Source organism: Hydra viridissima, unplaced genomic scaffold (assembly GCF_058129835.1).
Source record: "Hydra viridissima isolate aposymbiotic clone 2 unplaced genomic scaffold, HvirCarnegie_v1 scaffold_1, whole genome shotgun sequence".
Classification (NCBI taxonomy): Eukaryota; Metazoa; Cnidaria; class Hydrozoa; order Anthoathecata; family Hydridae; genus Hydra; species Hydra viridissima.
In genome coordinates, this window is record NW_028324300.1 from 22,345,711 (window position 1) to 22,369,912 (window position 24,202).

General features: G+C 27.9%; 2 protein-coding genes and 1 pseudogene across 3 annotated transcripts; all 3 read left to right on the forward strand.

The window, feature by feature from the left end:
- Nucleotides 1–417: 417 nt before the first annotated feature.
- Nucleotides 418–5,378, forward strand: LOC149893935 (NACHT, LRR and PYD domains-containing protein 3-like). Its single transcript, XM_090076593.1, has 5 exons — nucleotides 418–540; nucleotides 619–739; nucleotides 1,399–1,419; nucleotides 3,836–5,136; nucleotides 5,215–5,378. The coding sequence occupies exons 1-4, from the start codon at nucleotides 418–420 to the stop codon at nucleotides 5,020–5,022; spliced, it is 1,452 nt and encodes a 483-aa protein (XP_089932719.1). The 3' UTR covers nucleotides 5,023–5,136; nucleotides 5,215–5,378.
- LOC149893936 (uncharacterized) lies at nucleotides 5,190–20,617 on the forward strand. The gene is made up of 3 exons (XM_090067469.1): nucleotides 5,190–5,280; nucleotides 7,243–7,275; nucleotides 20,017–20,617. Exon 3 carries the CDS (start codon nucleotides 20,031–20,033, stop codon nucleotides 20,574–20,576), a length of 546 nt encoding a protein of 181 aa, XP_089923595.1. The 5' UTR covers nucleotides 5,190–5,280; nucleotides 7,243–7,275; nucleotides 20,017–20,030; the 3' UTR covers nucleotides 20,577–20,617.
- On the forward strand, nucleotides 7,288–12,054 carry LOC149893937 (uncharacterized; annotated as a pseudogene). The gene is made up of 2 exons (XR_016445200.1): nucleotides 7,288–11,447; nucleotides 11,590–12,054. The product of XR_016445200.1 is annotated as an uncharacterized LOC149893937 (transcript).
- Nucleotides 20,618–24,202: the final 3,585 nt, after the last annotated feature.

The window sequence follows — 24,202 nt, forward strand, 5'->3', positions numbered from 1 at the left end:
TTGCATAGCATTCATGTGCAAGAAATTATATATGAATTTAGATCTTATGCCACCAAAAGTTAATTATGTTACATTCAATTTTATTCCCTCTTACATTTGCTTCTTGTTTACAATTACTTGCTAAGGGAGAAAGTAACCATGTCAATTTTTTAATACTGATTCTGAAAGTCAGTCCTTTATATTAACAAAATTAAAACAATTTAAGTTATATGCTGCTTATTTCATTTTCAAGTAGTTTACAAGAGTTGACTCAATGATTTTTTGTTTCAGTAAAACCTCTTTATCTTACAATCAGTACTAAAACTGATAGTGAAACACATTGGACTGTATATATTTCTTGATCAAAAGTTAATTATATCATACAATTGAAAGAACTAATTTAAAGTATAGTAGGCGATAAATAATTTTTATTTAAAAATGGATGCAAAAGTAGTGAATATTTTAAAAGATAAAGTGGCATCAGAATGGAAAATATTTGCACGTGGCACTGGTTTTGATAATGTGGATGTTGTTATTGATCAAATAGATCATGATGTGGATGTTAATTAATTGGATCATGATGATTTGACAAGAGAAAAGTCTAAAATTGAAATTTTCCTAAAGAAACTTTATCAACAGCATCCACTTTTAGAGAATTCTGAATGCAAATTCTGTAATCCTTTGGATTACAGAATTTGCATTCAGAATTCTCTAAAAGTTATTAAAAGAAATGATGCTTCACAAGATATATCCTTCTTAGGTGAGTTTCTTGTAGCTTATTATTTGGGTTTCATTTGGCTTCAGATAATTACAAATTGGACAAGAATATTTAAAAAAAGTTCCTCTTAAGTTATTGAAATTTTAAAATATTTTTTTTAGCAATTAAATATATTTTTTAATTTGTTAAATAACTAAGTCTTTTTGCAAAATCTAAAAGCCTCAAATTTTTTAATTGTCAAAATATTGCAAGTTAAGCAAAAAGATGCACTTAATGTTTGAATAATATTCGACCTGACACATTGACATAAGTTTACTAGCAAATTTTTGTGAATCTTCTTATAATGGCTTACTTATTAAATGGATAAACTAAATGAATAATCATACAGATTTATAATCAAAGAAATTTAAGTTGATGCTAAATCCTTTGGAGCATCTTCTTTTTTAATCGACTTTTTTTCTGGGAATTTTGTTAAGACTGGTATAAAAGAAAAAATTTTATAAAATTATTTGTTAATTTGGGAAGGAATACAAACAATAATAGTAATAAAAATAAAAACAAAAATACTAATAAAAACCTATGGAAGGAATGATTTGCACCAAGATATAGCCTCTATATGTATGTTTCAAACATTTCTTACGGGCTTTATTCTTTTTTATGTGTTCTCTACAAATAACTATTATAACTATCTTTATTTTCAGATGCAGAGCAGAAAAAGATTGGTAAGTTAACTTATTTTAGGTTTTTTTTTACTTAAATAGATTTTAGATTTTTGATAATGATAATACCAATATTAATTACAATTACTACCACTACTACTACTACTACTACTACTACTACTACTACTACTACTACTACTGCTACTACTACTACTACTACTACTACTACTACTACTACTACTACTTCTACTACTATTAAAAATAATAATAAAAATAAAAACAAAAATACTTATAAAAAAAATATCAATAGAAATAAGTCAGTAAAAATGAAAATAAAGTGGTGAGAATGGTGCTTTCTTTTGGGAGACTGGTATAAAGTAAAAAGAACCTAAAATATGCTGATAAAGCATATTTTGTGCAGTAGTAAGGGTATCACTAACCTATATCGTAATAAGATCTATGGCTTTACTAATTTTAATAACTAAACATGATGAAGAATGAACAAAGATAATCACACAAGTATATGTTTGAGTTAATAAGAATGTAGGTAGTTTATATAGCAATGTAGACTTATAAGAGATAAAAACTGCAAGCAGTATAATTTTAAAAATATATATACTATGTATAAGCAGAAAAAAATTATCCCATGCTCAAGTGACAAAATTAATGAAATTTGATTGAAGTTGGTTTACTTGATTTAGTGATATTGCATCTTTCTATAATTATTTTTCATTTCAAATTTGTATAATAAAATGTTTAGATAAAAAAGCCGCAAAGAGTATAATAAATAATAGAAAGAAATTATTTTCAAAAGAAATTATTTTCAAAAGAAATTATTTGTAGAAATAAAACTTAAAAAAATACAAATGCAGTAAAAAAATAATGAAAGATGAATGAGTTGATTTTCTTGATTAAATGTTGCATTTCCTAAGTGATTCCTTATAAAGTAGGAATAATTTTTAGTTAAATTCTTTTCTTAAGTAAAATCAATTTTTATAACAAAAGAATAAAAGTAAAGAATATGTTATGTAAGGATTGAAGAAATATACAAAAAATAATTATAAGTAAGGTTTATTTTATAAAATGTTTAAAAACAAATTACAGTTATGTTATTATGTTAAGCATTAGAGAGATTTTTTTTGCATTTTTCATTTCTAATTCAAATAATTCATTTAAAATTTAATATTTTTTAAATCAGAAAAATAACTTTGAAAAAAGAAGAGAAATTCTTAAAAAAAAATCTTATTTTTACAAAAAAAAGAAATTCTTTAAAAAAATTTTAAGTTCTTTAAAAATTTTTTTAAAGAACTGCTTTTTGCTTTCAGCACATATAGTTGAGTATTATTTTAAATGATTAGATCTGCTACAATTTATGGGGCTACATCCTCCAAAATCAAGCTTGTGATTGCCTTTTGCTGAGAGTGTGCATAGCTATATTTATGTGGATTACCATCTGGTGCATAAAGTTTTATAGGATGTTTTTTCCATATCTTATCAAAAGAAGTCTAGTATTAAGGTTTAATTGTCATTGTCATTTGAATAGACTTAAAATGTTTCACAAAGTTTGATGTTAATCCTAAATTGTCAGTTGTAGCAGTTGTTTTGTGGTAATGTTTGCTCAGCAGAAAAAATATTTCTTTAATTGCACCATTTTTAAATCCACATGCTGTTATTGTTGGTAAACTCAGAGCACATATTGCTGCCTTTTTAAGTGATTCTACTGGAATACATCAATATGTTTCAATATATTTGAATGATTTTACTCTAAAATATCACATGATCAGAAAGGTGAATTTAATACTGCACCCAACACAGGTCTATATTTTTATCATCCTTTGACCTATTACTCTAATTGTTACTGTTACACGAAATATTTTATCAAGTGAATAAAAAATTACTTTTAAAATATAAAACTGTAATAAACAATAAAGAAGTATATTTTTATTCAACAGATTCAGCAATAAAAAAGTTAAATTTTTATCAATTTTTAATAATAGTACAAAAAAAAATCAAAAATAAAAATGTTTCATAATAAAAATAGACTTAAAAATCACATAATAAACATAGACAATAAAATGAGGTTTTATAAGAAAAGAAAACTAAAATAAATAGAAACACAAGTTATTTACAAAATAAATAATTGTTATTGTTAAAATTAAGCTTTTGAAAAATGAAGCTTTTTTATTGTTCTATGTATATAAAAGTTTTTATAAAATTGAAATATTTCATTTGACGTCATTTTAACTTTGCATACCTTTCAATTAATCTTAAAAAGTTTCTGAATAATGTTTTAATAAAATCATTAGATTTCAATGAAAACCATTTATCTGATTAAATGTTGTCAGTTTTGTATTTTTCATTATCAGAATATTGTTTCAATAATAGAAATCCGTTAAAAGATTTTTATCATATTTTGACATCAGGTTTCTTATACTAAACTTGTACCAATGATTTTTTTTTAACATTTATGTTCTTTCAGAATTGCGTGGAACAGTAAAGAAATTTTATCAAACGACTTATGGAAAAATTGATCAACTTGAACACAGCGTAATAAGTCCCACTAATGTTGATCTTTTAAACAAGTTTGTAGAATTGACAGTTGTTGATGCAAATGATGCAGAGAGAGATACTGTAAATATTGCTGAGCGAGAGTTGTTTCTTCGCAAACAAAGAAATTATAAATCAATTGAGTTTTATGAATTATTTTCAAAAGAACTGCCTTTACTCTTGATTTCTGGTATTGCTGGAATTGGAAAAACTTGTTTGCTCAGAAAATGCTTACTTGACTGGGCCAGTAATACGTTATGGAAAAATGTAGATCTTGTTCTTTATTTCGAATGCAGAAAGTTAAATCAACATCAAAATATTGCTAGCATAAATGAGCTGCTAAATGTTTTTTACAAAAAATTTTTTAAAGAATGTTATGTTTGTGAAGACTTTTCAATATTGTTTGTGATAGATGGGTTGGATGAGTTTGCATATTTGGATGAATTAATAAATCACAATCCAATATTTCCTAGTGAACAACCCATTGTTAATGTGTTAGCAGATGTTTTGGACTTTCACAAATACAAATGTGTTGTTGCAGGAAGAGTTGGAGCTATATTGCAATACAAAAACAAAATGAGAGAATGTAGTGAGAAGTTGACCATTCAAATAATGGGTTTTAATGATGAGGGAATAAATAAGTATGTAGAAAGAGTTGGAGATGCAAAAGAAGATATAAAAAATGTTCTTAAGTCATCTCACATTGCAAAAGCAATGGCATCTGTCCCTTTTTATTTCTCAGCAATGTGTACAATCATTGGTTCATCCATACCCAGTGATTCTTATTCATTTTTGAGTACAACAGAGTTGTATTGCTGTATATTTCTATACTTTTTGCAAAAGCATATAAATAGAAACAAAGAACCAGTTTACAAGTTGATGGAAAAAGAGAGCAGCAAGCAATTCATTTTAAAAATTTGTAAAGTTGCTTTTCATTTGTTTAATGAAGGCAAAGTGGTTTTTTCTGAAAAGGAAACTAAAGTACTTATCAATGACATTGATAAAATTGAAAATGATGGTTTGGGTTTCATTGAAAAAGTTGAATCACAGCTTGGTCATCAATATCAGTTTGTTCACCTGACTTTGATGGAGTTTTGTGCTTCAATACATGCGGATTAATTTGAGTTCTAAAGAGATTCTCAGTAATAAAAAGTTGCGAAGCTGCTTGCCAATGATCTGTGGACTGAAAAATGAGATTGCTTGCTAACTTGAAAGCGTCTAACTCCATGCTTGGTAAGTTCATGAAAAGTATTAAAGAAATTTAGAAATAGTTTTAGACTTCATTTTGATAGTCATGTTTGTGATTTATAGTGAAATTACAGCGATTTTTCTCTTTTTCAAATGAAAAAAGAAAACCATTGCTTCATGCTGTGCTTGGTAAGTTGATTGTTTAAGTTAAAGAAATTGTAATATTACTTTTAAATATGTTGACTGTTTTTGTAAAATTAAATGTATCAATCGACTGAAAAAAAAAACAGCAAAAGAATGATGGCCATCAGAAACTTGTAATATTTAAAACAGATAAGAGACTAAAAAGTGTACAAATCAATATCATAAATTAAGATAAATTATCAAATATTTAAAACAAAATATAGAAAATAAAATATAGAAAATAAAAAAAATGTAAAACAAAAAAGGTTTAAACATTTAAAAAGTTTTTCTTTTTTGTTAACATTTTTTTTTTGTTTTCATGTGAACAGGGACATAATGTAATCAATTTCGTAACACAATATAATCAACTTAGTTTGATTTCAAATAAATGAATGGAATTGTAAAGTTTTGCAAACGATTGATTTAAATAGTATTTTCTATCTACAGCTCAATATTTTCAGAAGAACATCCAAAAAAATTTTTTATGTGGTTATTAAAATCATAAAGTAACTTTACAAAGCTAAGTTCATAGTTTGGCAGATTTGATTGAACTAGTGTACTTAGCTAATTGGCAACCTTTATTTAGGAAATATTAAGTTTAATGAGTTGGAAATCAACATCTGTCACAAGTACAAATAGTGCCTTCCAAAACAAAAAGGGCTTTGTTATTCAGTTAACTTGATATAATTAACTAAAAAAGAGTTATATACATATAAGAGGTAGGTAGCGTTCGAAAGTTACGCTGTTCCTTTGGAACTTTATTGTTTTTGACCTTAAAATATCTGACCCTAAAATTTGACTTTTCAACATCATTACAAGACCATAACATAATTAAAATATGGAAAAAATGTGGTTTTTTTTATCATTGGGAAATGAGCATTGATTGCTTGAACCAAAAAATATTGTTTTACGAATTTCACTTTTTGAGTTTTAGCTAAGCACAGAATAAACTATTTAAAATTATTTCTCCTCGTACTTGTTTTCATTTCTCATTAAACAAGAAGTTTTTTTCTTAAATTAAAATTAAAAAACTCCCAGGGTTAGGTAATTAAATTTTAAATAAATTATATAAAGTTGTATAAAGTGAGAGTATAAATTTATTTTACTCTTAAGTGAAAAATTTTTCAGTATTAACTAACAAAATTTAAACTGTTTATCCTCCTTTAAAATAACAATTCTCTAGATATTTATGAAAAATTAAATCACATGGTAATAAGACATTTTTAAAAAAATATATTGACCAGCATTTGCAACAAATGCTCCTTTAAAAATTTCAGACATGAACATAACATATATATCTGTTAATTATATTTATATGCATATCATTTTAAAAATGATAGGTATCTGTTTTTTGCTTCTAGATTCTTAAATATATGTCAAAATGAATAAAATAATAAAATAGATTAATGTAAGCGTTCAAACGGTATGCACAGTTTAAAGGTAGTTTTATTGTTTTATACCATAAATAATTTAACACCAATATTTCACTTTATTACATTACCAGAACATTTTTTTTTATCTTAAAAAACCAAATTTGACTTTTCAAGATTACAAGACCATAATATTATTAAAATATGGAGAAAAAAAGTGGATTCCTTATTACTAGGCAATGAGTATTGATATGTATATGATGTATAATATTATTCCTTTTTGATCTTTATTTGGAAAAAGACTATAAGAATTTCAGAGGCAGAAGGCGTTTTAAAGTTTTGTAGTTTCTTTGCAATTTTATTGCTCTTTACCATACCATTAACAAAAACAAAAAAAATGTTGATTCCTTATCACTAGAGAATGAATATTGATTGCTGAAGCCAAAAAATATAAATTTACTAATTTCACTTTTTGAACTTTTGTTGAGCCACAAGATAAAAGAATTTATTTCCCCTTCCGTTTTTTTGTTTTCAATTCTGATTAAATAAGAAGTTTTCTTAAAATAAAATCGCATAAATTGTGCTTTTTTCTTTTTAGACTTTGTACCAAAAGGTGTTCATCCGTATAGAAGTAAGAATTATTTATAATTTTATTTTGTTTAGGGAAGATTTTACGTGATTAAAGCTTTGAAAATGCGATTGCTTTATTTTCAAGAACATTTCATCGGTTTGCTCCCGCGCCACAAATTTAAAATAATTGATGAATTCGACTACTTTTCTTCTCATTTGCTATTAAGCATTTCCAGCAAAAATGATCTACTTTCTATAAAAATCTGTTTTTTTTTGTTAGCCTCGTTTTTATGATTAACTTTTAATTTTAACAGATTTTTTTTTTCCTGAGTTTTTGTTTTTAGTGTGAGTTTTATTAGTTTGTTAAATTTCTAGATAATAGTTAACAGTTATCAATTTATTGAGGATCAATAGGTTAGAAATGTGTATAAGACAATAGTAAATCTTTATATTGAAACACATTCATTTTCCTTGTAAATTTGAAATCGCAAAAATTAATTAAAGTATTGCTCGTGTGGTTTGACTTGAAAAGAGTAAATTTGATCAGCCAAACCAGTAGATCAATTCTAGAGGGTGACACACCGAATAACCTCTTATTCAAGTTTTATGTAAACTTTTGTGTAAACAATTCTCACTTTCTCTAAAACACCCCTCCCCACCCACTCCCTACTCACATTTAAAGCTTTACAGAGATGTGTCTTTTTAGCATATTAAAGAAGAAAAAAAGAAATAAGAAAATAAACTTAGAAATATCTATTTTTTAAGAATAAATCGTTTCATTTATTTAGGGACTGTATAATTAAAACCCACATGATATTAAAAAACAAGAGAAACATTGCAGCCCCTTTTAATCAAAGTTGCACTCTCCTAACCCTGTTCTTGATTAAACTGAAACATTCTATCCTCCCCTAAGACATGAAGCTGTGGGCCAGCAATTTCCTACCCATCAAGATTTACAGTAGAGTGCAAAAGTTTATAATTAGCTAAATTTTTCAAGTTTTTTTGTTATAACTTTTTGACATTTCTCTAAAAATGAATGAATATTTTAACAATTGTTCCCATAATGTGATTACATAATATCATTTATTAAAAAAAAATAATTATAATGGGAGGTAGAAAGTCAAGTTTTATTAAAAAACGTAACCATGCAAAAGATTTATTACAGTTCCATACCCATTAAGAAAATCCAAATTTCATTAAGAAAAAGGTATTTATTTTAAAATCAATTTACTAAAGATAATGTTTAACTTCAATTGAATTTAAAAAATAATGGGTATGTCTGAGGGATTGCACCAAAAGTTGATTATGTTTTTAAAAAATAGCTTGATGAGTTAATTACAAGAGTGTCAGAATTGGAATGTAAAGAAATTGAAAACTTGTCGAAAATTGATAAACTAGTGAGTGAAAATGTTTTATTAACAAAACGAGTTAAAGTATTAGAAGGAAAAAAAACAGACAGCATTTTAGATTGGAGTAAATTATTTAATACGAAGAAGTACAATAATTCTACAGAAGAAATAAAGGTGACTCAGGGTATTATTGATTTAAGTCAAGATGTAAGTAAAAGAGATGAAAATATTATTGTTTTTGGTATACAAAATTCAACTGATTCAGATGCTGGAAATAGAAAAGGATTTGATGAAAATATTCTTAAAAATCTCTTTTCTGAAATAAAATTTAATCCTGACAAAATAAAAATAATCCATCGCTTCAAAAGTAAAAATGAAAGTAACACAAAAATGGAAACAAGCACACCTTTGTTGGTCGAATTACCTGATAGTTCAGATAAATTCGCAATATTAAAAGCTGCCAAGCAACTAAAAGATTCTGAAAGTTTCAAAAAAGTATCTATTCATCCAGATCAAAATGAATTAGAAAGAAAACTTACAAAGAGCTTGATTTTAAAAAGAAATAAACTAAATGAAGAGCTAAATTCAAAAGGTCAGTTAAACAATCCCTTTCGGTTTGGAATCAGAAATAATGAAGTTAAAAAGATCAGATCAAATTAGTCAAAAAATAAACCAAAAGAATAAGAAAAACATATACCGTAAGATTGGGTGGCTTTGGCCCTACGGGATGACTTTAGCCCAAGCAAAATTTTTGTTTAAAAATGGTTTAAAATTGATACCTCAAGGTATGCCGGTTAATAATTAGTAGCAAATTGTGGGAAATTTATTATTTATTTAGTCTAACTTAGTTTACTTAACTCGAGTCTTTGTGATATTATTGTAAGTTGCACTTTAGAAGAAGCACCTAAAATCCGAATTTTTTTAGGTGTGTAAACTTTTACATCGATAACAGTACCTGGAGAAGGTTTTTTATTGGAATATACACTGAATTAATTTTAAACCATTAGTGTTGTTTGATTCTATCTTGTTTTGAAAGCTTAACAGTTTATTACTTTTTTGCAATTGAGATTAAAAAAAAATAGGTTGTCTTTGGCCCACTACATAGGGTGACATTGGCCCGGGCTAAAATCACCCCATCTATTAGAGTAAACCTTTTTAGTGATCATTTATAGATATTATGGTAGTTACTATGTTGGAATGAAAAATTTTGTAGTAGTAATGCAATAGAAAATCAGTATAACAGTTTGTATTAGTAAATAGCGAAATTTGTTTAGTTCTTAGTTTAAATATGCCACAAAATTACAAGCCAAATCGTGGAAAAAGAAAATATGTTACTTATACTTTAGAACAGTTAGACAATGCATATCCTAATGACATATCCTAAAAAGTATGATGGTCAGCAAATATTTACATCAAAAGAAGAAGACATGTTTAAGGCATATGCAATAAAATCATCTGAGTTTGGTTTTCCTGTTGATAAATATGATTTAAGATGCATAGTAAAAGGGTATTTAGAGAAAAAAGGCGTCGTTATACCTCAGTTCAAAAATAATTTTCCAGGTGGCGATTGGATTCGATATTTTTTAAAAAGAAATCCAGAACTCACAGTAAGATTTGCAAGCCACATAAAGCGAAAGAGAGCAGAAATAGGAACGACTGTGATTGATAACTACTTTATAAATCTATCAAATGAAATAAGTAATATATGACCTGATAATATATGGAGTTATGATGAAACCAATCTCAGTGATGATCCAGGTAAAAAAAAAAAAAATTAGCAAAGCGTGGATGCAAGTATCCTGAACGCATAATTAATTCTACAAAGACCTCGTTCTCTGTAATGTTTTGTGGCAATGCTAATGGTGAATTGCTACCACCTTATGTTGTTTACGAAGCTGAGTCGTTACGGAATACATGGATGGAACATGGGCCACCAAAAGCACGTTATAACAGATCAAAAAGTGGTTGGTTTGACTCAACATGTTTTGAGGACTGGTTTTTCTCTTCACTTCTTCCAAGACTTAAGAAGGCTCAAGGAAGAAGTGTCATTATAGGTGATAACGTATCTTCACATTTGAGCATTGCAGTACTGGATGCATGTCAAAGAAATAACATAGGATTTGTGGCATTACCAGCAAACTCTACCTATCTCACGCAGCCATTAGATGTTGCCTACTTTAGACCTATGAAGATTAACTGGCGCAAAATATTATGTGAGTGGAAGGAGAAAGGAAAAGGAAGGAGAGTTGCTTCTCTTCCTAAAGATGAATTTCCTAGACTTTTAGATCGTTTAATTACCAACTTAAATGAACATGGGAATGATAACCTTAGAGCTGGTTTTCACAAAACTGGAATTTTTCCATTAGACAAGTCTCAAGTGCTTTCACGACTACCATGTTGTAATTTAGGTTTAGACTCAACTACTGATTTAGTAAGCCAATCATTTTTAGATCATTTATGTAAGTCACTGGATGATCCCTCAGATGGTTCTAAAAAACCAAAGCGACGTAAAGTATGTGCTGTCCCAGGTAAAAGCTTATGTTCAACAGATATATCATCTTGTGTTAAAAATGAAAATAATAGATTAAATTCAAATAATGTAGATACACCTATCAGTATTATAAATACAATTGAGACCAACAACATTGACTTTGCTGGCCCAAGTACAAATACTGGAACTACTGAGACTTCTAATCTAATTTTTGCGGATGTAACTTTAGTCGTAGAAAGTCATACAGAATCTTTAGATCATTCAGCATTAGGCAAAAAGAACTTTCAAAATATTGATAAAACAAAAAATGTTTGTAAAAAGGAGAAATTGTTTAATCTTGTAGAGAATTGTTATGTAATTGTTAAATCCAATGGAGAGTTAAATCCTAGACAGGTTTGTTTATTTGTTTTGAATTATTTATAATTAGCTAATCAATTAGTAAACTTTATAACTAATTATTTTGATAACTAATAATATTTAATGTAATAACTGTTGAATAATTTTAAAGTAACTTTTGAAATTTTTTTTTCTGCAGTTGAAAAAATTAAGAAAAAATGGAGCAGAAATTACTATTACGAAAAAAATGGACTTAACTGGAAATGGTCACTACCAGCAGTGTTTTTTTCCCCAGTCTGAAATAGTCGATTTTATTGAGGAACCAAAGAAAATTTCGAAAAGAGGAATTTATTCAGTTCCAGAACTTTTTCACTAAATTTTTTAAAACATTTATTTAGTCATTTTTGTTTACTTTATACCTAAACTGTTTTGTTTACTTGGTACCTATACTTGTTTAGTTTGTACCTATATTTTATTTACTGTATACAAGAACTTTGTTACTAAATCTTTTTTTGTCACTATTTTTGTAAATTTATTTTCTAAATATTGTTGTTTTTATTGTTGTTTTGCTTCCTTTAGTCCCTTTTTACAGGGTTGGGCCTAAGTCACCCTAACACACAGGGCGACTTTGGCCCACCATTTAAACCACCCAAAAGATACTTCAGGTAAATAATTTTCAAATGGGAGACAGATAGTTCTAACTGACCTTTCTATGTACTTCTAATAGTACTTAGTGTTTGAGGAAATAACTTTTGTGGCTTTCATGCAATAGACATTAAGGTGCAAAATGGGCCAAAGCCACCCAACCTTACGGTATCAATGTATGAATTCCAACGACAATGTTTCTGTTTACAAATCATATGATTCACTGAGCAGTAAAACAATGCTTGTTGATTCAAATATTAATAGTAAAAAAGTGCATCTGAGTAGTAACTTTCTAAACTGTTTTTATACAAACGCCACATCACTGAATAACAAATTTGAGGAGTTATTTTACGAAATAGCTTGTAATCAGATGCAAATTATTATGCTTTGTGAAACCTGGTGGACTGATAAATCAGCAACAAATATTAAAGGTTTTAACTTGTATAGAAAAGATCGTGGACATATCAGAGGTGGAGGAGTTTGTATATACATAAAAAATACAATAAAATCTTATCCTGTGACTGAAAACTGTTTAGTTAATAATGCCATTGAACAAGTATGGTGTTCAATTGAGATTGGTCTGGAAAATATCTTATGTGGATATATATATAGAACCAGAAAATAACTAAATCTATTCGAAATGCTTATAAAGCTTGGAGAAATGGTAAATACACGGGAATTCTAATCTGTGGAGATTTCATTTTTTCAAATATAAAATGGTTCAATGATGGTTCATGTAAACTCGAAAATGATTCAGATCTGATTGCCTTAGACTTTATAGAATTTTTAACTGATTGCTTCATACATCAAAATGTCTCGTTGCCAACATTTCAAATTAACTTTGGGTTTGACACAAATTTATTAGACTTGGTCCTCACAGAAAATAGAAATCGGGTTTTTTCTTTGAATCATTTACCTCCCCTAGGTGGAAATGAACATGGACACCATATATTAAACTTCAAATATTTTTATAAAAACAAAAATATTGATCAAAAACCAAAAATTAAAACAAAATTATTATATATTAAAGGAAATTATGAAGAACTTTCAAAATATTTTACAAGTTTTGAGTGGGAAAAAGAGTTAAAAGATTTAAATGCTAGTCAAGCTTATAAAAAATGGCTAAATATATATCATACTGGATGTGGTAAATTTGTTCCAATACTGGATGTGGTAAATTTGTTCCAATTATTAGTTATGACACAAATAAAAAGTATGCTCCATGGATGACTAAAGAACTTCGACAAATGATTAAGTTAAAGAAAAGGTTATGGTACAAATGCAGGCATTCAAGATTTAAACAAACTGACATGGTAATATCTATAAAACATTAAACAAAAATGTAAAAAAAAGAGTCAATCAAGAAATGAGAGCTTTTGAATTAAATCTGGCTAAAAACTCAAAGAACAACCCTAAAAGTGTTTATACATATTTAAATAGTAAGACAGTTATAAAAGATTCAATCAAAGCACTCAAAACTTTTGATGGTTGAATTATAACAAATGAAGTAGATATTGCAAATTGTTTAAATGAGTATTTTGTTTCAGTATTTTTAAAAGATGAGGTGTTAGACCATGTAACTTTTCCTTCAAAATGTAATTTTTATTGTAGCGATCCAAGTTTTAATGACACTGATGTTAAATATCAGTTAGTAAACCTTAATGTTAATAAAACAATTGGTGTTGACAAAGTTCATCCTCGTGTTCTCAAAGAATGTTCAAAATCACTATCACATCCTTTATCACTGATTTTTAAAATGTCATTTTATAGTGGTGTTATACCAAACGAATGGTTAAATGCAAACACAACTCCATTATTCAAGAAAGGAGATAAGTTAGATCCTTCAAATTATCGACCAATATCAATGACATCAATATTATGCAAGGTTATGGAGAAAATTATTCACAATGCTATGATGAACCATTTAACTTTAAATAAGTTAATAGCAAGTGAACAGCATGGATTCGTTAATGGTAAAAATTGTTGTTCCAATTAATTAGAGACTTTTGATTTTATAACAAGCAAAACTGAAACTGGTAACAATATTGATATAATATTTTTGGACTTTGCAAAAGCCTTTGATTCAGTTTCTTTATCGAAATTATGCTGCAAGCTATATGGTTATGGTTTTCTATCCTATATCCTACAATGGTGTAAATCATTTCTCAGTAATAGAAAAAAACGAGTAGTTCTGGGTGAGTTTGTCTCAGATTGGCAGGAAGTCACAAGTGGAGTTCCCCAAGGTTCTGTCCTTGGTCCACTTCTGTTTATCATATTCATAAATGACTTAAAAGTAAACATACTAAATAAATTAGAATTACTTGCCGATGATACAAAAATAATGTCAGTAGTTAATAATGATAGTAACGCCAACGCTCTTCAAGAAAACTTAAATAAGTTATTAGATTGTTTGAATAAGTGGTCTATTAAATTCAACAGAGAAAAGTGTAAAACAATTCACATTGGTAATTTGAATCCTCGATTTAGTTACAAATTAGGAGATCACATTTTGCAAAAAACAGAAGTTAAAAGAGATTTAGGTGTGATAATATCAAATGACCTTAAATGGGAAAATCATGTTATCAGTGTAGCAAATAAGGCAAATCGAACATTGGGTTTTTTAAAACACGGATTCAAATACCTTGATGTTTCCATATTAAAATTGTTATACAAGTCAACTATTAGGCCGCAGCTTGAATATGCAGCATCTGTATGGAGCCTATATTGCACTAAAGATATTAAGAGACTCGAAAATGTACAGCGTAGATCGACAAGGATTGAATCACTGAATGGTATTTGTTATGAAGAAAGGGGAAAAATATTGGGTTTACCAACCTTACAAGAAAGGAGAAGAAGAGGCGACTTAATAGAGATGTTTAAAATATTAAATTCAGTTGATTATATTAGATTTGAAGAGTCTTTGAGTTTTTATAACAGCATGTCCAGATATCGTCATAATAAAAGACTTCATCGACAATATACTAAGAAATTATGCAGGTATTATTATTTAACAAACAGAGTGGTCGACGATTGGAATTTACTGTCACAGTATGCAATCGATTCTGCAAACAAAAACACGTTCAAAAATAAAATAGACAAAATTTTGAACTTTTGATACCAAACTCTATTTACGAACTTTTATTTTAATTACGAAATTTTACATTTAACGGCTGTTACAGTCAAAACTCTACGTAGTTTTGACTCACCAAACTTAAATAGTTTGTACAGCAAATTTTATACTATTAATATTATATATTATATTATGTATTATATTATATTATAATCAAGTACACAAGACTTTTGCTAACAAAAAACACAATTCAATTTGTGTTTCACCTTGTTTTCCATTTCATATGGAGTTTTGTTTCGACTCTTTTGTTTGTATTCAGTTCTTTTCTGTATTTTAATTGGCTTGTTGAACTTAATAAAAACGACATTTGGAATATGAACTTAAACTCGGCTGCAATTATCATGCAGTTTCCACCCCTGAAAATGTAACAAGAGTTTTAAAAGATGGGTTTTTAACATAACAGTTTTAATGTTACTTTAAGAATTCTTTTTTTATATTTAACATATGAGGGGTGTAAGGGAAAATAGAATGTCATTTTTTATAAATTTCAAAAAGAATATTTGGCGACTTCAGGTTATTGTTTTGTTAAACAAAATGTTACTCGATGTTGAGTTTTTAAGAAGAATTATTAGGGGTGTGGCTGTAAAGAGCCATAAGTATCTTGATATTTTTGATCTTTTGTAGCAGCAGCGTGACAATCTCTGTTTTTTATGTCTCAGGAAATATTTTAATCTCTCATTTCAACGCATTAGTTTGGATTTTACACTTCGCAGTTAATAAATAAGCATGAATCCATTGTGTGCCATACGCGGAGAGCAATACAAAAATTGAAGTTCGATGTTAATCTCTATTACCCTTAAAATAAAAGAGAAATCTATTTTTGTGAGAAGGTTGCAAAATATAGTCAAAAGAGATGTTATGGATCTCTTGGGATTGCATTAAGTAATAAATAGGAAATGTTTAGAGTATCATACATTTGATGATAAAATGAAAAACATTTATGTAGAGATTCGCAATTTTTTGTTTGTTTCTGGTTTTAATTTCTTTACTTTTTGAATATGTGCTCTCTTTTAGTCAGACTGACTACTTTTTTATGATATTAATCTAAATATAAAAAAGAAAAGCCTCGCTTTAAAATTTCACTTGCAAATAAAATTTTTTACCTGCATTCTGTACATTTTGAGCTTTTGGTTTATAGAAGCAAACTGTGTTAACCAAAATGGTCGCTCTTATAACTTAGATGGAGAGATAAGAATTGAGTTTTAAATTTTTATCATAATAAAAATATTTCTCAATTTAAACAAATTTGAAAACAAGTATTTTTTATTTGTTTAAAAGTTCCGACTAAAAAAGTACAAATACTTCAATCACGTTTTTAATTTCAAGAATTGATAAAATTGAATATAACAGGATTTTCAAAAATGTCATGAGATGCTCTAAATATTCTCAGGAGAACTGAGAATATTTAAAGCGTACCATGACAAATAGAGCAAAGAAAACAACTGCTAACTGTAGTTCCATATTCCAAGTTCGAGTTTTCAATTACAACTAAACCCTCACTCTAGTTGAGTTTTTAAACAACTCTGTAAGCGAATTGCCGTTTTTCAAACAAGAGTTGCAAGAGTTGAGTTGCTTCATTGATGAAAATCGCAAACTTGTGTGTTCATTTTCTTGTTTATAGTAATTTCTGAACAAGCGATGTGAAAGAAGTAAGTGCATAAGACTTTGTTGTTATGTAGTTGTTGAAATCAGTTTTGAGCAGAATATATTTTTATTAGCATGGACCTATAAGAGATGGACGTGCAACCTGTTGCTTTTTTTTGCGAATCATGCTCGTTGCGCATTGTTACAAATCTTTTGTTTTAAACAATAGAAATTAAATTATATTAAAGTCTGTCGGATTCGTCGAATATATTTGGTCTCGTCTAACCAGTCACATCAATTTCCGTTTAGTTATTCAAGATAACAGCAATAGAATCAGGTTTTAAGCTTAATTTTATATAAAAAGACATTCTTAATATTTTAAGAAATAACGCTGATCATAATATAGAAATTGAGATCATTAACCTAACTACTTTAGTACATGTATAACTAGAGATATAATAAATAATACAAAATATCAACTAGTTTTGTAGCTACCTAGAACATATTGGTTTCGTGTCTAAGGAACTACTCCATCTATCATATTGCTGTAGACTTCTAGTTTATAAATATTAAAGAACTTTCTATTTTTATGTTTAACAACAGAAATATATACAGTTAAGGATAAATGACTTATACATAAAATAAATGTAAATATATACAGTTAAGGATAAATATAGGGGAACATGGGGCAAGATGACGAACGTTTTGAAAAGCTCTTATATCTTATTCAATAACTGTTTCAATAAGTAAAACTTTATCAAAAAGTGCAAAAAAAATCATTATGCGTCACATATGTATAAAAAAAAACCCATATCAAAATTAAAAATAGCCTGGAAAAAACTCATTAACCAAAGTTACCTCAAATTATCATCTTGCCCCGCATACGGGGCAAGATGGCGACTTTGAAAAAAGTAAATTCCATTATGCCATTACCTTCTCAAATAACACGATATCATAAATTCTAGTTAATAAGATATGTAATACAAACGGTTATGCAATTTTTTAAATAATTAAACTATATTCATATAGGGGTATGCAAAAAAAAATCAGTTCATAGCAAATTCCAACACAACAAAATAAAGCAAATGTCAAATGTTTTAATGCATAATAAAGCAATGGGATAATGTCTAAGCTACACAAAAGTTGTTACAGTACAGGTTTATGGTAAAGCATGTACTTTGGCGAAAGGACAAACGAGTCATCTTGCCCCGTTCATCTTGCCCCTAGGTTACTTAATCTTCAAAATGACTCAGAACTCTACATAAATAAGCTATCATAGCTTAATACTACTTGTATGGCTTCCAAATTGAACAAACTGAATGAGAAATTCTTGCTTACCTTAAGCTGGTGATGTAATGATGAAATAAATCAAATACAAGTGGATAAATTTTTTTTTCCTTGATATAGGAAAAACATTTTTAATAATTATCTTTGATTCTGAAAATAATATTTATAAAGAAAGCATAAATAAATCTAGTAGATATAATCTACTTCCCTCTCAGCTACAGTCAGATTTCATATTTAGTTGAGTTTTGAAGATAACAATATGTTTTCATCTTGCCTCATTCATCATCTTACCCCATGTTCCCCTACATGAAATGTAAATACAATAAAGAAAAAAGTAATTTGTCACAGTTTTAAAGAATTTAGCAAAGCAACTTTATGGCAAATCGCAAGAATAACTAAGTATTTAATATTAATATAATATGATTTACCAGCTATATATAAACTAAATTTTATTTGACAAAAACAAATGGGTTTTTATGTGCTTTTTATGACAGATGAAATAATATATGAAATATGAAAAACAAAAACATGAAATATCTGGCCGCATTTTGCAAGATAATGGTAAATTTGAATAAAATTCCATTAGAAAATACACCTACTAAAAAATAATGCATAGTGGAATATATATTATGGAGCTTATAGAGTAGTCGAGGCAAATGGCGACATATCGGAAAAAATGGCGACATATTGGAAAAAATACTCAAAAAATACACAAATTTAAGCCTGTTGAATGAAGGACCAAGGAGTTGAATGAAACCAGACCTTGACAAAAAATTTTATTTAAGCTTTTTTATATTTCGCTATACTTTTTTTAGTCATTTTAAAGTTATCCTTACAGGCCTATTTTATTTCTGACGGAACTTTGTTTACATGAAAAAAGTTCCCAAATTTACAAATGTTTATTTTAGAAAAATGATGAAAATCTGTTCGTGCCGACAACTAATTTCCTTTACCTTAGTGAATTTGTTTAGTAATTTGTCAACGCGTGAAGTTGTTACTTTATCCTGAACAGTCTTATTAATGTAAAAGTTTAAACTAATACCACGTGATCAGAGTTTCTGTTTTAAAACTGTTGGCAGCCATTTTAATAGATTTTTTTGTTGACGGGTGAAAATTTAGAGTTTGTCGGAAACTCGTATTGCTCGCTGATTTCTGCGGTCTCTCTGATGCAAAACAATAGGTTGCACGTCCATCTCTTATACGTCCATGCTATTAGTTAGGAATTTAGGGAAAAAGCGATTACAAGTTCACTTTTAATCTTAACACAGTTAATACAATGATTTTATGTTTCTTTACCTAAAGTTATAAATTTGAAAAGTTTTAATTTTTTAGAAAAGTTTTAAGTTTTTAGTCACATTAAATTGATTTTTCGATATTTTTTCTCGTCAAAACTAGTTTTAAAAAAGTTGGCCATAAAAGAAATGGGCGCTTATACGGTACTTCTCGTTTAAAACTTTAAAAATTTAATTTCCTATCGTTTTGACATTTATTCCACTGTTAGCGCTTTAAACTGACATACTTTCGTTTACTTTTTAATAATTTTCATTGCTACAGCAAAGAAATAGAAAGCAAAAATGCTTTTATTTCAGTTTAAAAATAAATTATTTTTATATCGAAAACCTAAAGCGACTTTCAAATAAAGTTGCGCGCTCTTTTTATGCTTTTGACCAAGCTTTTGATTGGCTGATTTAATATTCGTATTTCTATTGGTTGAAGCGCAACCAAAGTTTGAAAACAGTTTTGTAATTCGTAGAGTATTTATTTGTTTAATAAATATTTAATAAATAAAAAAAGTATTTTTTGAATTGATTTGTAATCATTTGGAGTGTTTTAGTTTCTTAGATAAAGAAAACGATATATGTTTTATATTTATCAAACACGATATTGTGTTTTCAAATTTTTGAAAATTTGATTTTCTTGAATAACTATTGTTGCAAATAAATAATTATTAATAATATTATTAATGTTATAATCATTCAGTTAAAAATCAAAAGATGTTCATGGAATGCTTATTTGAAGCACAGGCATCGCTAACAGATGATATGAAAAGGTCAATTGATATGCAACTATGGGAGATAGATATATTCGATGGAAAAACTGCTCATGAAGTTTCACATGAGAAATATTTCATGGAGAAATTTTTAGACGTAGGATGCAAGTTGAATGAATTAAACGTTGAGAAAAATATTTTATCTGAAGATGAGAAAAAACTTATCATTTTCTGTTCGACCAACGTTCGTGGTGTCTACTTATTTCATCCAGTGAAGATCGATGAATGGACACCGATACGTAAGATTGAATGGTTGGAGATAACCATCATGGGTACTTTCGTATCAAAGAACGAGTTCGAAGCTTTCGTCCTCCCGTGGATTCGACTCGCTGAAGAATTAACTCTTCATCTTCACGACGATACGAAGTTCATCGACGACATTTGTGAATGGCTTCGTGGTTCAAACGTCAAGAAGTTAAAGATCTGGTACCGTGGAAAATCTTTTTATGACATTGAAGTGTTTAAATTAAGCAACACGAATAATGTTTAATATGTTAAATAAAAGATAATTAGAAATGTAAATATGAAAAAGGTAAAATACAAGAAAGTTTATCTACCCAGTAGGCATTAAACGTCCTTAGACGCCCACTGGACGTCTTAGGACATCTGATGCCTACTGAGTAACATCTAAGAGTTGAAAAAGTTGATTTGAGTTATACGAAATACTTTTGATTGTTTAAATATTTTTAATAATTTAATTAAATATGTAAAATGTATAAATAATGCAAGAATTATTTATGATGTGAAATATTAAGTAATTTTAAAAGGAAAAAAAAACAAATTTCTTTTAAGATATGATACATAGAAGAAAATGGAAAGATTTTTATTTCAATTTGGAGTTTTTGTTGCGTATATTTGCTGTTTATTAAAACTAAAAGAAGTTTTTAAATACTGCAAAAATCACGGAAATATTATGAAATGATATAACTTAATGTCATAATAAAGGAAATATAAAAGAATAAGGTTATTTTTTTGTTGAGATAGCTCTCAAAGAGGCATGGGCATAATCTAGTTTTTAGAATGTTGAGAATGACGTTGAATGAGGATGATTTGTAAAAAGTTATTTTAGTCAGAGCTAACCTAATCCCGCCCTGACCCCTAACTGCCCTCTTTCTACTTCCTACTAACCCTTTTTTTGGTCATTTTCCTAATATAATGAGAGAAAAGACTTACATACACACATACACACATACATACATACATACATACATACATACATACATACATACATACATACATACATACATACATACATACATACATACATACATACATACATACATACATACATACATACATACATACATACATACATACATACATACATACATACATACATACATGCATCCATACATACATACATACATACATACATACATACATACATACATACATACATACATACATACATACATACATACATACATACATACATACATACATACATACATACATACATACATACATACATACATACATACAGTGGTGGCCAAAAGTCTTGGAACAACATATTTTATGTTCTGATAAATTTTTATACTAAAAATATTAGATACTTAGAATATAATAACTTAGAATATAAATACTTAGAACTTATTTATATTTTTATTTATTTTACTGTTATCGTTTATTATTTTTAGTATAAGAATTTATCAGAACATAAAATATGTTGTTCCAAGTCTTTTGGCCACCACTGTACATACATACATACATACATACATACATACATACATACATACATACATACATACATACATACATACATACATACATACATACATACATACATACATACATACATACATACATACATACATACATACATACATACATATGTACATATATTTTATTAACTTTACACCTGCAATTTAAAAGAATTTCACTCATATCTTTTAACTACGTATTCTAAAATCACTATCTTTTTTTTTGTTTCTTTCATAAATTAGATAGATATTCTTTAAATGATCAAAGTTTTTAAACTCTGAAAATCCTCTAGTGAAGGAGTTCTCAGAATCAAGTTTTTACTGCTCACTGTGTTTTAATAATATGGCGCATTTGCAAAAGGCCTCCTTTTTCTACATTTTGTAGGTCTACTACTTATTTTTACTGTCAATCATTATTTTGTTTAATATCATTATTGACTGAGAGGGTAAAACACCCAGTGTTCGCTGATTTTTTCGACCAAGTCCCATATAAAAATTATTTTCTTACTCTTTTTTTGATAAATTATCGATCTCAAAGTTTGATCGTATAAAGAGAAGATAGCTCTTTACGAATGACCACCGATAATAAACAAGAGAACTATAGCCCCCGAAAATAAAAAACGGCGGCCACAGGCATGTTTCCCAATTTTGTAACTAAAGTCATGAGAACAAACCCTGAAAACTTCAACGCTGTTGAATTTACAATTGAAGAGATTTGCTAAAACTGATTCATCGATAAAAACACTCATTTTGAGTGAAAATAAATTATAACTACTTGTTATTTATTGGTACAATTAGCATAATAAATTTATATCTCATAAATATTTCTGTATTGCATACTATATTTAGCAAAGAAAAAAAAAAATTTAAAGTAACGTAAGCCATGAAAATTTTATAAAATATCGTTTCACTTTTGTATTTTTCATGGTTAGTTGGAGAAAACGCATTTACGTCATTATTACTTTATGCTTACCCATTGGTTCATAATAAGACCATTTTTATTTTGATATTATGTACCTAATGTAGTTGTTAATTACAGATCAGTTGCTGATAAAATACATTTTTGCCATTCGTATCACAGCCTCTTTCAAGCTTAAAAATGAATATAGTATATGTACCCCCCAGGTTATCGATAAAACTGGGGAAGTGCAGGTTTTTGTACAAAATGCACAATTTTCACGAAACATACAAAATATTTTGAAGCTCAACCTGATAAACAGTAAAATGAAAAGTGTTTGCGAAATGGTGGTCAAATAACCAACTTTTAATCAAGCTCTTTGGGGACTGGGGAGGTGTCATCTAATTGGGCATAAAATAGTTCACCGTTCATAATAAAGAACAAAAAACGTCCTTATAAATTTCATTAAGAAATTTATCAAGAATTAAATGCATTAAATATTCCTATCCTAAATTATATTTTTGTGTTGAGAAAATTCACAAACTGAAGTTCAGTTAATTATGGGATCTAAATAATAGATCTGTATTCGTCATCTGTTTGAGGACGTTTATTGTTATATGAATTTATTCTTTTGTTACATAAATATTGTAAACGTTCTTTTTAAATTAATATCACAACGTACGTTTGATGTCCATTTAAAATAATCAGGAAAAACTAAAAATGACTGGCAATAGCCACTTGCTCCCTCTTCACACAGAAGTCAAACAGTTAAAATTATAATAAACATCCTTTAAAGTAAAACGGTTGCTCCACCAGGTCCACTTTATGATTCGTTGATTTTTCAATAATGGTAATTTTAAAATTAGCTGATATTAAATTATCAGATGTTAAAACATAAAATATAATTTATATCTTTAAATCAATAAATCTAAAAATTTAAAAAAATTCTGTAAATAGTTTTTATGTGAAAACCACACGAATGTAAACACGACTAATGTGAAATTATGCTTGTTTTTGTTCCATTTTTTTTAAAAAAAAAAATTCAATTTTCTCCACTTCACACTCCCACACTCCTATCGCGCATGTTGTCATTAATGTAAAAAGGAGGAAAGCTTTTGTAGAATAATTTCATAAACTTGTTTATTTTTAAAAAGTTCTTCTATGACGTTTGCATCAGAAAGGTTTCTATATTTCAAACATCTCGGACGCCGTTTACTATCTTGCGCAATATGCATCGCATTACTTTCCTCGAACTTCTTTTAGTGTTTTTGCTGGAGTTTGATTGAGAGACGAGAGCGCCACGAAAACGAATTCTCTATCTATAAAGCTGCAAACACTTTTTTGAATCAAAAACTAAAAAAAAAAAAAAAAAAACTTCAAATGAATTATTGGAGTAAACAAAAAATTATGTAAAACAAAATATTTTTAAAAGAACAAATTTATTCACAACATTAGACGTTAAAAAGTAATAAATTCCTGTCTTTAGAACAGTATTGTGAAAAATAATAAAATGCATTA